The 18293-nt window shown below is 42.7% G+C and overlaps 1 protein-coding gene across 4 annotated transcripts in view; it reads right to left on the bottom strand.

Annotated features, from left to right (window-relative positions):
• CACNA1D (calcium voltage-gated channel subunit alpha1 D) overlaps positions 1 to 18293 on the bottom strand; it is a 342532-nt gene that overhangs the window by 151517 nt on the left and 172722 nt on the right. For all 4 annotated transcript variants that reach the window (XM_055414081.2, XM_088831938.1, XM_088831939.1 and 1 more), the window contains exons 4-5: positions 12209 to 12348; positions 2851 to 2993 (exon numbers count right to left, since the gene is read on the bottom strand). In XM_055414081.2, coding sequence (XP_055270056.2) covers positions 2851 to 2993; positions 12209 to 12348 — 283 coding nt within the window. The remainder of the gene's footprint in view (positions 1 to 2850; positions 2994 to 12208; positions 12349 to 18293) is intronic.

Raw genomic sequence — 18293 nt, 5'->3', positions numbered from 1 at the left:
TAGAAAGATGGTAATCTTAACCCTGTATGCGAGACTGCAAAAGAGACACAGGTGTATAGAAGAGTCTTTGGGACTCTGTGGGAGAGGGTGAAGGTGGGATGACTGGGGAGAACGGCATTGTAGCATGTATATTATCATATGTGAAATGAATCACCAGTCCAGGTTCGACGCATGATACAGGATGCTTGGGGCTGGTGCACGGGGATGACCTGGAGGGAGGATATGGGGAAGAGGGAAGTGGGAGGGGGGTTCAAGAAGGGGAACACATGTACACGCAGAGCAGATTCGTGTCATTGTATGGCAAAACCAACCAATATATTAATGTAAGGTAATTTGCCTCCAATAAAATAAAAAAAAGAAAAATGGGGTAAGAGGCTTTTAGACTCACAAAGAACTTCTTTCCAGACTTTCATTAAGACAAAATCCTACATACTGCCTTCAGATATTTAAAAGTACAAATGATGTCTTCTGAAGAAAACAATGATCAATAGGATGACTTGTAATGTTTTCATCTCCCATAAGGAATAGATGAAGAGAAAAAGAAACATATGCTCTAATCTACTTGGACAAGACAGGGTTTGTTTGTTTTTTCATTTGGTTTTTATTTTAAGACATGCAAGGGCCATCCAAAATCATCATCCAGCGGTTAGCTCTTCTCAAGTGAATGGCAGTGAGCCCTATGTTTCATAAATATGTTTCTTGTAACTGTAATATTTCAGATGGGCCACATTTATGAAATAATGACATTATATCTTCAAGTGCACATGTACACTTTCATGGTATTAGGCTCTTTTGAATATGACCAATGTGTTCAGCAGATTTCACAGAGCTCTAACCAAGGAAGCCGTGAAATGGAGCAGAAAGAACACTGAGCCAGGAACTAGGAGGCCAAGGGTCTGGTCCCATCTGGCCACCCACCAGCCGTGAGAACCTGCCCAAGGTTTCCGTGAGCTTCCTCACCTAGAAGACAGTGCTCTTGGACCAGATGTGCTTGAGGGTTCTTTCCTATATAGTGCTCGAGGATTCTCATATGTACCTATTACCTCTGAGTGCGTGGTGAAGAGCTCCACACACATCTGAAGGACTCTACTTGAAACACATATTTACCTTCCAATAAAGGAAATTATGTCCACATACACACACAAAATCAGTCTTGCAGGACAGTCTGAGTTGTCTTCAGAAGGGATTAGACATCTCCAAGGTACGTGTAAACAGTCACACCTTCCCAGGCATTTTTAACAATTGCAGGTGCCAACCAGCACAAGAAAAAGCATGACCCAGAGCCCCTAGTCCATCTCCCCAAAGCCCAGCGGGGTCTGGTGAGAGACTTGGATGCTCTCCACATAGCAGTTAATGAACACAGGCTCAGAAGTCTTCACGTATGACTCAGATCCACAAAGCCACAGCACCCGCGTGTCTGCTCACAACACAAATACCGCAGGCAGGCTGGCCTGTCATTTGCTCTTTGGGGGAAAAAAGTTGCCGTGGTTACTCTGAAATTAGATTAAGCTGTAACAACTGAATCTGAAACCTCATGTTTGCTCACTGAACTTCTCATTTAATCATGGCACACGTAACAGGGACAGTCATTTTCAAGGTATGTCTATTTTTCTCAATTGCTTCCAGACGGTACTGTGGCTTTGACTTGTGCTGATCTTTTTCAATGAAAAATAAATGAACCATCTGGAAAAACAAGTACACACAAAACACCACTTCCTACATTTTAAAATGTTAAATTTGGAAGTTTTTTTTTTTTTCCAGAGAATTTTTGGTGCATTCTGAGCGCCAACGGATTTAATACAATTTTATGAAGAACTTCTGAAGAAGCAAAAACATGATCTGTGCCCTTTTGAAGGTTTTATGAGCTGTGAAAAAAAGGCACACCCTGCAATCCCATAGCCATCCTGCAGCTGGAAGCAGGCAGTCACCTCACAGCCACAGTCCTTGGAGAGGCACTAAAGTGTCTGCCCTCAGAAGTCCCCAAGAGGGATGTCCTCTCATGGGCAGAGCCCAGGGAAGCACAAGCCTTTCTCCTTATGCAAATTCCTGGCTGGGGCATGGATGGGGCATCTTTTCCATACTCAGGTGGCACTGGATCTGGCCTGGAGATCTGGAGCAAGAAGCAAAAAAGGGCCTGGCACGGACAGGTACCGTAGACTAGCGGGTGACACAGCATCTCTCACACTGAGCACCCCCCCTCCAGCTCCAGACCTTGTGCTGAAGGCTCTCTCTGCATTACTGCATTCGGACCTTACAACCACCTTCCGGCAGGCGCTGCTGTGCCCTACACACAGGGAGGACGCAGAAGCATTCACTTCCTCCCCACACTGGGATGGGCACAGCCCCTCTGCAGGATAGTCAAGTAGAAGTTTTAGGACTCCAGGCCCTTGCAGCTCACTTTGAGAAAAGGCAGTCAGTTGAGCCCTCTGGCACCCCTGTCTATATAAACCACCATGTTCAGAGAGGCAGTCCTGAAAGAGGGAGGAAGTGATGGTGGGGATGGTGTCAGAGGCTGAAGACCAGACTGCAGTCAGGAGGCCTGAACTCATGGTCTCCTACCACCATTCACTTGGTCTCTGCCCAGGAGAATGCTCTCTCTTCTACAAAATCAGGAAGATCATGATCACTACTGCCCCTATTCTGCTCCCACTGGGGCTGTCACAGGGACCCAAAGTGACAACATAAGCAAGAGTACTTTGTAAACAGTGAAGGCCTCCTCGGTGTTGCCTGCAGAGACCCTGGCTAGAGAACAGCAACTCACCTTATCACGCCCTGCTTCATAATCCCGAGACCCACCCAGGAGAAAACTGATCCACAAAATTCTGGCTTTAGGAAACGAAACGTGCTTACTGGGCACTCCTGATACTAGTCGAAGTGGTCGTAACACTCGAAAGGCGCGGAGGGCTTTGACGTCAAAGCCTCCTGATTTGCCACTGGAGTGGTTACCGCCTTCTGTTTCTTTGGTTAATTGTTCCAAAATTACACTAAACAATCTGAAAGAAGAAGAGAGGAAGAAATGTTAGAGTCTGTCACTCAGGAAAGCAAAACAGGATGGTGAGAGTAGCTATTTTTGAACAAAAGCTAATTCTGTAAGGCTGATGCTTAAGGGAAAGCAAGGCAGAGGCGAGAACTGGGCTGTGACCCCTGGCTAGGATCCTACATCTAAAAGGACCAGAGATGGGACTGATCTCATCTGTTTTCCTGCCAATGGAGCAGCACAGCAAGATAGCCCCCTGGATCCCTCATGAATCCCCTCTTTCAATGATGACAACGGAATGGCCCAAACAGCAGTAATGATGACAATAATCACAGCAGCTCCTATTTATGAGCGCTCACCAAGTGCTAAGCACTTTACGTCAATTATCTTCTTAATCCTCAAAAATGTTATGCAGTGGAGATCATGGACACTGTGTTACATGTGAGGAAGCAAACTTGATGAGAACAAGTAACTTGCCCAAGGCCACACAACTAATGGCAAAACTGATATACGAATCCAGGTGTGTTGGCCTCACTGAATGCAGGTTCCATGTGTCAAGTGGAAGTCACTCAGTCGTGTCTGACTCTGCGACCCCGTGGACTGCAGCCCACCAGGCTTCTCTGTCCATGGGATCCTCCAGGCAAGAATACTGGAGTGGGTTACCATTTCCTTTTCCAGGGGGTCTTCCCGACCCAGGGATCCAACCCAAGTCTCTTATTTTTCTTCCACTGGGAAGCAGGTTCTTTACCACAATGGCAGGGAACTGTCGTCTCTCTGTTCATTTAGTCTGTTTCAGCCCAGTGCCTACAACAGTTCCTGACCACAGCAGGTACTCAAGAAATATATGATGAATAAATCAATGAGTGAATAACGCCAGATTCCCAAATCTTATTCAGTACGTTATACCACTTCCAATACAGTCACTGAGACACACACAGCCCCACCTCCATCCTCACGGGGATGCTCAGGGCATGCTGTAAATCACAGACGCCAAGGAGCTGAGCAAAAGCCAAATGCAGAAACCTAAGACAAGGTACTAATAGCGTCATTTTCTCTTTTGAAATGTGAATCATATTGTATCTGGCAGCCGCGACAAATTTTTTCCTCTTCTCAGAAGGTTTTTCGAATAAAGCTATTTTCAGGCAATCCACTCACTTGACAGTTACTTTTGCTCTTTCAAATAAACTTTTTTTTTTTTCAAATAAACATTCGTTCTTTGGAATTGTTGCTTGTTTTTCAGAATAAATAGAAATTTGCTCCTTTCAAACAGAATCAACTCGGGCCAATCAGATTGTGGAAATGATTGGCCCAGCAACAAAGTAAAGGTTTCCAAAGTTTAATTAGCAGCTAAAGTAGAAACTCTGCCCCCACTGGCATGCCTCAGGATAGCCAAGACACTAAGTCCATAAAATACAGGGTGGTCTGATTACAGCCCTGATGGGGCAGAGCCATGGCATTTTGGGGTGTTTAAAGACGGGTCATTTGTTTTAATAACAGTACCACAATTAGCAGTGAAGCTAGGGGGTGGGAGGCAGGGGAAGTGGAGCAGGAGTATGTCAGGTCTTTACCTTTTCAAAGCTACAGAAGGCAGGCTCTTTCTGGTTATGACTGGGAAATGTATCACATTTATGATAGGTCTCTCTCTCTCTCATTAGCACAGTTTTGTAATTACCGTAAACCCCCCACAGTCAAGGCTGAAGTTAAAAGTCTGCCCCCCCAAACAAGTTCACAGTGTCACAAAAACAAAGCCAAAGGAAGAAAGAAAACCTCAAATTCTTCTGAAATCCAGCAGCCGCAGGAATTTTCATCCCAAAGGGTTAGGAAAATAATTTATGCAGGTGGTGACTTAAGATTGCTTTCAAGTATCAGTGTTTTGCAATGTACACATCATGGCCCTTTTATCCCCTGTTCTTCAGTGATGCCCTTGAAAACAGGTGAACAATGCCTCCCCCCTCACTGAGGAGCCTGAGTCAGACAGGGAAGCTGACTGCTATTTCCAGGCGGCCAGAGGCCTCAGGGGCCAGGCCTTGCTTCCATTCCTGAGTTAGGAGGCATTAGGAAAGTCTCTTTCCTTCTTGGGGGGCCTTAGTTTATGTCTGTGTAAACTAAGAAAACTGATTAAATGAGACAGAACCCTGTCCTTCCCATTCTAATATTCTGTGAGATTACGCCTTTCATTGTCCTCCCCTTCCACCCAACCAAACTAAGTACCATGTGCCTGAAGAAATGAGGACAAAAGGAGAAAGTATCTGATCCTCAATTGTTATTAAAAGTATTATCTCCAGACAGAAGGAAAAGGCAAGGAGCTACCCAAACTGACACAAATGAGAAGTAAGCGAATGAGCCCCTCGTGTTCACAAAGCTTAAGTGATGATCTTAAATGCCTGAAAGACATGTTTATTGGAAAATTTAGAGGAGTGGAATAAAAGTTGACTCAGATCAAACTTTACTATACAGAGAATTGCATCAGCTCTGGTAGACACGTTGAACCTTCCTGTGGTCACATTATAACAGTTAACATTTTCGAAAATATCAATTACTTTCTTAACGTCTCTGTGATTGGGAATCTTGACAAAAGCAATAGGTCATGGTTGACTTGGAACGGAAAACCCATTGGATTAAGATAGAATCGGCAGTTGGAAACCTCAGTGAGTAGGAATTTGATTCAAGTAAAGACATAACAATTAAATTTTCCTTTTTCTTTTTAAACTTTTCTTCTGCTCTTTGACTATACTTTTGTACATATTTTAGATAAAGGATAATCTGATGTTCTAAAGGTTTTCATGTTTAATGAGAAAAAAAGATCGAGGCCAGTTCGACTTGAGTTTCTTAGACGATTTTTTTTACTTTTTAAACCAACTTTACTGTGGCTTACTTTATATAAAATAAAATGCAACCATTTACTGAGTACAGTGAGACAGGTTTTGACAAAGGCATGAGCCCAAGTAACAAATACTCAAACAGTTCTCTCATGCCTCTTGGCAGTCATTCTCAGTTCAGCCTCAGGTATCCACCGACTTTATCAGTTTTATCATGTAGGACTGTTTTGTTTTTATTTCCTTTTCTAGAATCTTACATGAGTAGAGTCATACAGCATGTTCTCCTTTTATCTTTTGTTCACCATAGTTTTGAGATCATCCAAGCTGCTACGTTTTATTGTTGAGTGATGCTCCACTATATGAACATACCACAGTGAGTTTATCCGTTTACCTCCTGAAGAATATTTGGGTTGTCACCAGTTTCTCTCTACTATGAAGTCTCCTTGTGAACATGTATTTTAACTTATTTTGGTTAAGTACTCAAGAACAGTACTGGTCATATGATCACTGCATAGTTATCTCTGTAAGAAATTGGAAAACTTTTCCAAAGTGATAATACCATTTTCTATCTGTATAAGCAATGTATAAGAGTTCCAGTTGCTCCGTATTTTGGTTAACATCTGGTACTGTCAGTCTTCTTACTAATACCAGTGGGTATGTAGGCCTGGCGTGCTGTGATTCATGGGGTTGCAAAGAGTCGGACACGACTGAGCGACTGAACTGAAGTGGGTATGTAATGCGATGTCACTGTTTTAATTGGCATTTCTCCAATTATCAATAACACTGAACATCTTTTCAGGTGCTTTCTGGCCATTTACACATCTTCTTTTGTGAAGATATGTTCAAATTTTTTGCCCATTTATGTATTGGGTCATATTCTTACCTTCCAGTTACAAGAGTTCTTTATAAATTCTGAATACAAGTCCATGGTCATATTTATGTAGTGGGAATATTATTTCTCAATCTGTGCCATATCTTTTTATTTTCTTCACAGTGTCTCTTTTGAATAAAAGTTTTAATTTTGATAAGGTTCAAAAATTCTATTATTTCTTTTATGGCAAATGCTTTTTTGGGTCCTAAGAAGTTTCTACCTAGCCCAAAGTCATAAAGATTTTCTCCTAGAAATACAGTTTTAGCCTTTCAATATAGGTTTATGATTCATTTTAAGGCATTATTTGTATATGGTATGAGGTAAGAATGGAGAAAGTTGTCTTTTTTACATGGACAGTTGTTCCAGCACTATTTGTCAAAAGTTATTTCCTTAATCCATTTAGTCATCAGGACACCTCTATCTAAAATCAATTGATCACATCCATATGGGCTTATTTCTAAACTTTCTATTTTGTTCCACTGATCTTTATTTCTATCCCTTATTCTAGTATCACACTGTCTTGACTACTGTGGCTTTGTAGAAAGTCTTAAAATCAGGTTCCAGGTTTGTTCTTACAGATTTCCTTGGCTAGTCGAGAGCCTCTCTAATTTTCACATAAAATTTTGAATAAATTTGTCAGTCTCTACAACAATCTTACTGGGATTTAGATTAGATTCAATCTATATCACAATTTGGGAAGAACTGATAGTCTCACAATATTGAGTCTTCCAGTCCATGAATTGGAACGTTGGGCCTTCCAGTCGATAACATGTATTTAGGTCTTTTTTAATTTCTCTCAGCAGGTTTGGTGATTGTCAGTGCACTATTTATCCCTCAATAGACCATGGGTTTGATAACATAATAAATAATAATGTTGTTAACATTTAATTTTCAAATTGTTCATGACTAATATATAGAAATTTATATGCTTCTTTAAAACACAGCTAAACTCTTTCAAAACACACTTTCATATTAATCTTCTTAAATTCACTGAGATTTGTTTCATGACCCAGAATATGTCTTTCTTGCTGAATGTTCCACATGCACATGAAAAGAATGTGTATTCTGCTCTTGATGGGCACAGTGCTCTGAAAATCAATTTCCTCAAGTTGGTTGATGGTACTGTTCAGAAGTCCCTATATCCTTAAAGATTTTCTGGCTAGATGGTCTATCAACATTCCCAAGAGAGGAGTATTAAAGTGTACAACTACAACTGAAGATTTGTCTGTTCTCCGCTTTCATTTCCATCAGCTTGCGCTTCATGTATTTTGAAGATCTGTTATTAGGCACATAGATCATCACAGCATACAAGCCTAATAGCCAATCTACACACACATACGCACACACCACATACACATTTAGGATTATTACGTGTTCTTTATGAAATGGCTCCTTTATCATCATGAAATGTCTGCATCCTTGATAACGTTTCCTGTTCTGAAGTCTGCTTTGTTGGTTATAAATAAAGGTTTCTTTTTATTTGTTTTTAATTTTGATTAGTTTTGCATGATATATAGTTTTCTGTCCATTTATTGTTGGGTTTAGTCACTCAGTCATGTCCATCTCTTTGTGACCCCATGGACTGTAGCCTGCCAGCCTTCTCTGTCCATGGAATTTCCCCAGAAAGAATACTGGAGTGGGTTGCCATTTCCTTCACCAGGGGATCAAACTCATGTCTCCCGAAATGGCAAGCAGTTTTGTTTTTTTTTTTTAACCACTGAGTCACCTGGGAAGCCTCTTCTCTCCTTTCACTTTCAAATTATTTGTCTTTGTAAACTAGGTTTCTTACAGAATTGAGTGTTTTTCCATCCTAACACCAAATACATATATAAAATCTGATAACCTCTGGATTTTAAATAAGGGTATAGCTGGGTTTAAATCTATCATCTTGTTATTTGCTCTCTACTTGCTCTATCCACCAAACTTTTCTTTCCTGCTTATTAAAAAAAAAATTAAATGAGCTTTTGAAGAATTCCATTTAATCTCTTAATACAGACTTATCAACTATACCTCTTTATTTTTTGAGCATCTCTTCTAGATCCAGTGTCAGCACAAGTTTTCTGTGGAGTGCCAGAGAGCAACTATTTTAGGATTTGCAGGCCATAGGGTCTCTGTGACAACTAGTCAACTTTTCCATCCTAACACCAAATAGCCATAAACATGAGTGAGTGTGACTGTCTTCCAATAAAACTTAATCTGTTAAAGCAGACAGCCAAATACTTTGTCAATGTAGGAGGTGAAAAAGGCAGTAAATGTCTTTTTTGTCTATAAGCTGAAGCTTGCTGGCCTATCCTCTATGGTTTACCATATACTCTGTAACTTCTCATTGTCTACCTTCAAATAATTCCACCAAGTGTACAAACACTTTTCCATGTTATATGGATATTTCCTTGTTTCTGTCCTTCATGCTATTTTTATATTTTACTTTCATAGATGCTATAAATCCCACAGTCCACTGCTGTTATTTTTGCTTTAAATAATCAATTGCCATAAAGAAACTTTAAAATGAGAAAAAATGTTTTCATATTTATACATGCATTTACCCTTTCTGGCATTCTTCATTTCTTTTGTATGGATTTGTATTTCTTACTGATGTCATTTTTCATCAGTGTGAAGAAATTCCTTTATATTTCTTAAGGTGCAGGTCTCCTGGTGTTAAATTCTCAGCTGTGGTTTGTCTGAAAATTTTTCTTTCTTACTTCAATTTTTTAAGGTATCTTCACTGAATAAGAATTCAAGGTGTACCTTTTTCCCTAGAACTCTAAAAATTTCTCTTGTCCTCTGGATTGCATAGTTGTTGATAAGAAGTCTACAATGACTTTTTCTCTACTTTTAAGATTTCTCTTTATCTTTGGTCTTGAGCAATTTGATTATGATCATGATATGCCTTGACGCAGCTTTCTTCGTCTTTACTTTGGGCTTTGTTGACCTTCTCGGATTGTGAGTCTATGTTTTTCATCACATCTAGAAAATTTGGACTATTTCTTTAAATATTTTTGTCTCCCCTCTATCTACTATCTTCTGGGACTCCAAGTATATGAATAATAGATTATGTGATACCACCCCATAACTCACCAAGGTGGTATTCATTTATTTTCCATCATTATTTTTTTGTGTTACTGCTCTCTCTTCAAATTCCTTCTTCATTCTATTGAGTCTACTCTGCTGTTAGGTCAATCTAGGGAATTTTTTCTTTCAGATATATTTTCCAGCTCTCAAAGTCCCATTTGGTTCTGTTTGACAGTGTCCCATCTTTTCTCACTGTAGTCATACATTCCTTTTAAGTATATAAACATTTTATAATTTTATAAACATGGATATAGTTTTTAAAGGCTTGTAAAGTAATTCTCCACTAATTCCATCCCATCTGTCATTTCTAGGTCTGCTTCTATTAATGGAATTTCCCACTAGTTATGGATCACATTTCTTCACAAGTCTAGAAATATTTGACTGGATACTGAACACTTTATCTGGATTTTGTTGTCTTCCTTTAAAGAGTGTTGAGTTTTGCTTTGGCAGGCATTTAAGTTACTTGCAAGTCAGTCTGCTTCTTTTCAGGCTTGTTTTCAAATACTATTAGCAAGGGTTTCAGGTAGTTTTTACTATAGAACAGGAGTTGTCAAAATTGTTTTGTAAGGAGCCAGACAGTAAATATTTTAGGCTTTCTGGACCTAAACCACATAACTCAACTATGTAAACAAATGCTTGTGACTGTGTTACAATAAAACTTTATTTACAAAAATTGGTAGCAGGCTGAATTTGGCCCGCTGATCACAGTTTGCCAACACCTACTCTAGAGTTAGTTTAGCTGAACTATTAATGGCCCTTCTGGGGTTTCTACTGACAGTTTGGAGTGTTCAACAAGGTCTTTCCCCTCTGGTTGGTTATAACTTGAACAAATCCCAGACCTATATGAGCCCTAGTTATTAGTCAGCTATAGCCCCCAGCTCTTCCTTTTTCCCTAATAGTATTCTTTGCCTGGACTTATGGACTATTATCCCATGTAAGTGTAGCTTAGGCTTCAGCCAAAACTCAAGAGGACCCCAAGGCATATTTATGGACCTCTTTCTCTGAACAGATCCCTCCCTGCTCCCATACCACGCCTCTCCAATTTTAGCCATCTCAACCTTCCTAAACTCTTTTCTCTGTCTCTGCAACTCAATGAGATCACCACACTCTGCTTGATTCCCTGTCTTTGCGCTGTATGACAGTCTGAAAAGTGCCTCCAGATGGAAAGTTGATTGCAGGGTGGGACAAAAGAAATGGAGCTAAGATGAACAGACAGTCCAGAGTCAGGAGAGTTACAGCAAGATTATTCCAGAACTGAGAGGCCTGTAAGGCTCCTGCTTGCCATTCTTTGTTAGAGTTCATCAAACACGGGAAGGCGTGATACATATCAACTGTCTGTTCATTTTAGTTTCACTATCTTTGCCATAATGCTTTAGATTCCAATGTACTAGGGTGGCTTTTGCAAAAGTTAATATTTTCCTCCCTAAGTCTAATCACACTGTTGGGCTACCATTTTGGATCCCACTCTATCTTCCTAAATTTGAAAGAAGAGGCTCAAAATTTATCCCACTCTCCAAATACCCAGCACTATTAGTCTCCCACGAAAAAGTAAAGGATTCATGATAAAGAATAATCCAAAAGAAAAAATCACCTCACTCAACTGTAAAAAGCATCTGAATGACATTATGGAGATGAAAACAGAAAGGCCATGTAATAATTTCTCTCTGTGGGAATGGATACCATTTTAGGAACAACCCATTTTACAGCTAGGCAACTGAGACTGAGTAAAGGGATAGGTCTTATTTTCCTGTGGGTATTTGGTCCAAAGACCCAGCATTCCTCTGACACTGATTCATTTCTCTCTTGCTGGAAACATTTCCAGGTGTTGAAGGACCAGACTAACACAGGCCACTGTTTTTTAACATTCTCCTTTGACTGAAACTGTTGGTGTCTTCTTCCTGTGACAGGATGCAAGGATAATGTCTGCTTCTCTGCATTTTCTGGCTTATTTCACTTCATGCCGGATATCTGACGTTTTTCAAGCACTTGTTTTGTTATTTGAAATGGGACAGTAGTGTGCCAAATCTTTTCCCCCAAGGCAGCAGAAAAAATGAATAGCTTTGCTCAAGGGATGTTAAATAGCAGAGTATCTCACTGCTATGAAGGATTTATTACTGCTTTATTTTGGTTTTTTAACTTAACGGGGTGTTAAGTATAAGAGCTCTACACATTGGACTCAAATCACCAGCAGAGCTGGCCTATTTGTAGAGGCCCAAGGCCTTGCAAGAAGAACCCTTTCACATCACTAGCTGAGCTTGAACTTCCTTCCCTAACACGTTCCTGAAAGAGGGAGTAACATCAATGAGAGAATTTCAAATTGGTCTCTGGCATCACCAGGCTTCAGAGAACTCCTGACAGGTTCTGGCTACAATCACCAACATAAAGCATAAAGCCTGTGCCCTTAAAATACTGTTTTCTGTTACTCCCCACCTTCCATGTCCCAAAACATTTCCCCAAATAAAAGGGACTTACCCTACTATGACTATAACAAAATCCAGTAAATTCCATCCATTCCTAACATAAGCATTAGGATGCAGCAATAATCCATATGCTATAATCTTCAAAAATGTTTCGACTGTAAAAATAATCAGGAAGGCATATTCTACTTTTTCCTGTGAATAGAAACAAAGAAACAAAACAAAAAATTGGGGGTGGGGCAGAAGAAGAAAAAGAAATAGGGGTTAGAATCAGTGTCTCAGAAATATTAGCATTTAACTCCAAGCCAAGTTTTATTATGAGAAATGGAACAATTAACACTGCACCTGGAGCAAGGAGGCATTTTAATTCTAACACTGAATGTCTCATAAGCAACTAAGTGTAGAACACTTTTCATCCTGGACTGCATGGTTGCACTCTGCCACCTGCCTTGATGTGTGCATGGTGACCCTGCCTAGGACATAACCGCGCGTTTGTTATTTCTGCACATTTGCAAAACGCAGCATGTTTTCCTCCTAAGCTTGCCCAATCAGGTCCCCAGGAAAGCCCAAGGGCGCTACAAAGATTCCCTCGGGGCTTTGAACAGAATGTCCTTGGGAAGAAAGGAAGATGTGTCTGCTTTGACCCTCTCCTCCTCTCGGGTTTCCATCTTGACTTCCAGGTCAGGATCGGCCTTGTCACTGAGCAGCAAGATGACCTCGGCAAGCCCTCCTCTCCTCTGGACCTGCATTTCCTTACCTGCACATAAGGGCGGGGGAGGAGGGGATTCAGGATGAAGCCCATGGCCACCTTACTGGTGTGCCGCCTCTCCCAGCTGACAGTGCTGATGGGTAACCATGCACATTCCCAGGGAGCCTGGCCTCAGTCCTGGAATGCTCCTAACAGACTCGGCAGCCACTACCATCAACTGCCACAGATCTCTGAGATGCCACCCTTGTGCTATGGGACTCTCAGAATCTTTCTGACTCCAACTCATGTAATTCCATGAATTGTAGAAAATACATCCATCAGCAAGTCTCAAAATGTTGGCTCTTTCCTCTTTTACTAAGGTTTTCTTTGTATGGCTTGGATTTCAAAAGAAATATGGACTGTTGAGATGCATGAGGTCAATTTTACAAGAGGCATGTGCTGGCAAAAAGCTACTTAAATAACAACTAAGTGAAAAATCCTAATTAAAACTCTTCCACATGGACCATAAAGTCCTCTGCTAATATTAATTCTCTGTGAGACCTGAGGAAAGTTACCAACGCCTCAGGAAAACAGAAGTCATGGAATTCACTTATTAAGATGCCGAGTGCAAGAGGCTAATAAATTTGGCTCAGGAAATACTTAGTGAGCACCTCTTCTCCACGATGGGCCCCAGTCCAGGAGCCAAGATGAGAAAAACATCTCCACTGTGGTCCCATCTTTGAAACGTTTCGTCCGGTGCGGGAGGTGAGGGTTTCAGATGAGATACACAGAGGACATCACAGGAGAGGGAACTGACAGAGAGCAGGTCTGCACCTTGATAAGCAGCCCTGCCCTCTGATAAGGCCAAAGGGCCACACCCTTTCTCCCCGCTGAAACTGAAGCTCCAACACTTTGGTCACCTGATGCAAACAGCCGACTCATGAGAAAAGACACTGATGCTGGGAAAGACCGAAGGCAGAAGGAGAAGGGGACGACAGAGGATGAGATGGTTGGATGGCATCACCGACTCAAAGGACATGAGTTTGAGCAAGCCCCGAGAGATGGTGAAGGACAGGGAAGCCTGGTGTGCTGCAGTCCATGGGGTCGCAAAGAGTCGGACATGACTGAGCCACTAAACAACAACAACAACCCCTCCAAGGACTTGCTTTGTTCCACAGAAGCAGTGCTTTTCCAGGCCACCCCAGGCTCTAGCTGCCACCAGAGTGCTACCCCTCCGTCGCAGACGAGTCCCAGGTGGGACTTCGCTGAGTTTTGCCACTGCATCCTTCCTGTTTACCAGCAGGGAACTGTCCAACCCTGGAGGTACCCCAGCCTTTACCCCCATCCTCCGCTCCCCAGTGGTCATGCTGAAAGACCAGTTCATCAGTTCTTCCCTCCAGGTCCGTGTCATTCCTCCCATGTCCTCAAGAGCACCGCCTGATCCTCAGAACACTACCCGAGTGGTCTGCTGCTAAGTCCCTTCAGTCGTGTCCGACTCTGTGTGACCCCATAGACGGAAGCCCACCAGGCTCCCCCGTCCCTGGGATTCTCCAGGCAAGAACACTGGAGTGGGTTGCCATTTCCTTCTCCAATGTGTGAAAGTAAAAAGTGAAAGTGAAGTCGCTCAGTCGTGTCCGACCCTTAGCGACCCCATGGACTACAGCCTACCAGGCTCCTCCATCCATGGGATTTTCTAGGCAAGAGTACTGGAGTGGCTTGCCATTGCCTTCTCCGACCCGAGTGGTCTAATCAATTCCTTTGTGGTGAGAGTTAGCCAGAGTCCATGTGTTTTCAATTTAAAAGTCTTGCTCATCCCCAGCCTCCACACTCACGCTTCCTCCAGTCTCCCACTAGGTCCTCTCTCAGTCTGGCTCATCCCGGTACCCCACACCACCGCTCACCCTTCCTGGACCATGAGCTGCTCCCTCCGCACAGCAGCCACACCCGCCAGGCTGGGGTGAGCAGCTGAAATCTCCCAGAGCAACAGCATGTGTGCCGCCTTGTCCCCCAGGCAGACCTCCAAGGACTCCTCTGTTTACTCTCTGGAGTCCTTGTGAGCCCCATGAGAGCAAGGGCTCATTTTCCCGTTCACTGCCACATCCCCCGCTGGTGAGCTCCCACGGGGCACACACTCAGGCCACTGTGGATGTTCTGCAGCACAGCAGCCAACGTCTCAACTGACTACAGAGGAGAGAGTCGGGAAGGCTCCGATGAGACGGTGACACTAACTTGGAGAGCTAAAAGGAGGAGAGGTAACCATAAGCAAAACTCTCTGAATAAACCAATCTGCTGCCCTCACATTGGACCCTGGCCACCAAAGGTAGACCGTCAGGATGTTTTTCAGTTAGAATTGTAAAGGAACAAGATAAGCAGGAAACAGCACGTCGATTTTACAATTCTTCCCTTTTTATCCTTTCTGCTTTATTTACTGGGCCAGACGGAAAAAAAAAAAAAAAAAAGGCTTTTGCTCCCATCAATATTCAGAGCAGTAACATCTCTACGTCAACACAGTACTATACTTTAGAGCAGACAAACAAGACACGGAACAGAGAGTACACCTACCAAACACAGCTTGTTTTCCCTCCATAGCTTTTACTTATAAGTAATTTTGCCTCAATAATACAAGGGCTATTTGTGAAACTGAATTGTTTAGGGCTCTTTTATCCCTCTCTCATCCTCCCCTCTCTCCTTTTTGAAGATTTTTGGCTTCTCTTTCCAAAATCCTCTGCACATTACTTGATGGAATTGATTATATGAAATGTAACCTTGCTTTAATGCAGTTTTTTACTACAGAGATTCTACCATGATGCCAGCTGAACAGTCACTGTCTGAAGAGCACGGCAGACTGGTCTGCCTAGAAGCCAGGTCATCCTGGCCCCCAATCCTGATGTTCAAAAGGACTCTTAGGAAACAAATACCCTTCTACGTTATTAAGCAAAAGCAGTGTTAAAGTGTATATTGTCACCTTGCTTATTTAACTTATATGCAGAGTACATCATGAGGAACGCTGGGCTGGAAGAAGCACATGCTGGAATCAAGATTGCTGGGAGAAATATCAATAACCTCAGATATGCAGATGACACTACCCTTATGGCAGAAAGTGAAGAGGAACTCAAAAGCCTCTTGATGAAAGTGAAAGAGGAGAGTGAAAAGGTTGGCTTGAAGCTCAACATTCAGAAAACAAAGATCATGGCATCTGGTCCCATCACTTCATGGGAGATAGATGGAAAAACAGTGGAAACAGTGTCAGACTTTATTTTTTTGGGCTCCAAAATCACTGCAGATGCTGATTGCAGCCATGAAATTAAAAGACGCTTGCTCCTTGGAAGGAAAGTTATGACCAACCTTGATAGTATATTAAAAAGCAGAGACATTACTTTGCCAACCAAGGTCCGTCTAGTCAAGGCAATGGTTTTTCCCGTGGTCATGTATGGATGTGAGAGTTGGACTGTGAAGAAGGCTGATCGCCGAAGAATCGATGCTTTTGAACTGTGGTGTTGGAGAAGACTCTTGAGAGTCCCTTATACTGCAAGGAGATCCAACCAGTCCATTCTAAAGGAGATCAACCCTGGATGTTCATTGGAGGGACTGATGCTAAAGCTGAAACTGCAATACTTTGGCCACCTCATGCGACGAGCTGACTCACTGGAAAAGACTCTGATGCTGGGAAAGGTTGGGGGCGGGAGGAGAAGGGGACGACGGAGAATGAGATGGCTGGATGGCATCACCGACTCTGTGGACATGAATTTGAGTGTACTCCGGGGGTTGGTGATGGACAGGGAGGCCTGGCGTGCTGTGATTCATGGGGTCGCGGAGAGTCGGACACGACTGAGCGACTGAACTGAACTGAACTGAACTGAGTGTTAAAGAAAAATCTTGCAAAACAACAATCCTCAGAATGGGAGGTAATTACTTCACAAGAGGGTTGCTCATTTGAGAAAAGAATGCTGGGTTAGTGATTTGAAAGGAAGCCACCAGAAAAGGCCAGGTTCTGTACAAGATGGGGTGGGAACACGCACCTGGATGAAGGACAGTGAGACGTTGCACAGAGAAGATACGCAGTCACAGTCCAAGATGGATGGGAGCACAAGGAAGCCACCACAGTAAGGACGGAGGAATGGAAGAACTGAAGAGAGGCAAGCGAGAGCCCTCCAGAAATGAGCATGAAGTGAGGCGGCCCCCTGGGCAGGGGCTGTGTCTTAAAAGCCCTATTCCAGGCCAAACAAGAAGAGTACATGATTCCTGTACCCCAGTGTTCCTGCATTTGCCAGGCAGGCTCACCCAGTCACCAGCAGGGATCCACCTCACTCACAGGGGATCCTGGATGAGCAGGGCCAGCCAAACCATCTTTTAAGAAAGCAGAAAGCACCAAGTCTTCACGAGAGACCATCCTGTTATGTGGATGAAAGTCCCCTATGAGACCCAAGTCACTAGAGAAATGAAAGCTGAACATCTAATTCTGAAACCTGATTTACCTTCTTTCAACAGTGAAGTTTCACCAAGCAGGAGAGGCTCTAAAGCAAGAGTCTCTAAACCAGTTAACACCATACAGAGCCTTGAGAAACAGAAACTCAACTAGCAGGAAACAGTTGATGCCAGGATCCTTACTGTACTTGGTGGTCAGCTGTCCTATTTTCAAGGATCCCTTTATTAGCACTGTGATACAAACATTCATCCATCATGAATCTATCCATCCATTCATGCATCCCTGAGCACCTGTGTCTCCCTCAGGAAGCCCGGTTCCTACCCTCACAGAAGTCCCCACCTGCTGTCAAAAGATCAACAGAGGCTTCATGAGGCAGGTAAGGCTTATCTCGTTGCTTTGCTCATCACCCAAAAGGCTCAAGTCTTTGCAGAGGTCTCCTGGCATACACCCTGGCAGTAAAAGACACAGAGTTTCCTGATTCACACACACATCCCTTCTGGGTCCTACCACCTGGGCTCCTTATAGGCAGAGATCATTTCTAACTGTCTTTGTAACCCCAGCATCCAGCACCCCACCAGTCTCTGATGGCTCAGATGGTGAAAAATCTTCCTGTAATGCAGGAGACCCAGGTTTGACCCCTGGGTCAGGAAGATCCCCTGGAGAAGGAAATGGCAACCCACTTCAGTATTCTTGCCCGGAGAATTCCATGGACAGACGAGCCTGATGGGTTACAGTCCACGCAGTCACAAAGAATTGGAAATGACTGAGCAACTAACATTTTCACTTTCCAACACCATGCAGGGCACACATAAAGTACTCAAGGGTCCCAATAGGAGTAGAAAAGAAAAAAAAAAAAAAGACAAGGAACTAAGCAATAAGGCCAGACTGAAAGAGAGCTATACAAACATGAGAACTTGGGATTCTAGCATATGCACCAAAAAGCAAAACAAGTAGGACAGGAATCTTTCTAAATTACCAAAAACCCTTCCTAGAACAAGCCTGGGCTCAACGGTCAGACTGTAGAGA

The sequence above is a fragment of the Moschus berezovskii genome, chromosome 24, assembly GCF_049115385.1.
Source record: "Moschus berezovskii isolate FMDL1 chromosome 24, NW_MosBer_1.0, whole genome shotgun sequence".
Lineage (NCBI taxonomy): Eukaryota > Metazoa > Chordata > Mammalia > Artiodactyla > Moschidae > Moschus > Moschus berezovskii.
The sequence above is the reverse complement of the archived record's forward strand: the minus strand, read 5'-3'. Positions and strand labels throughout refer to the sequence as shown.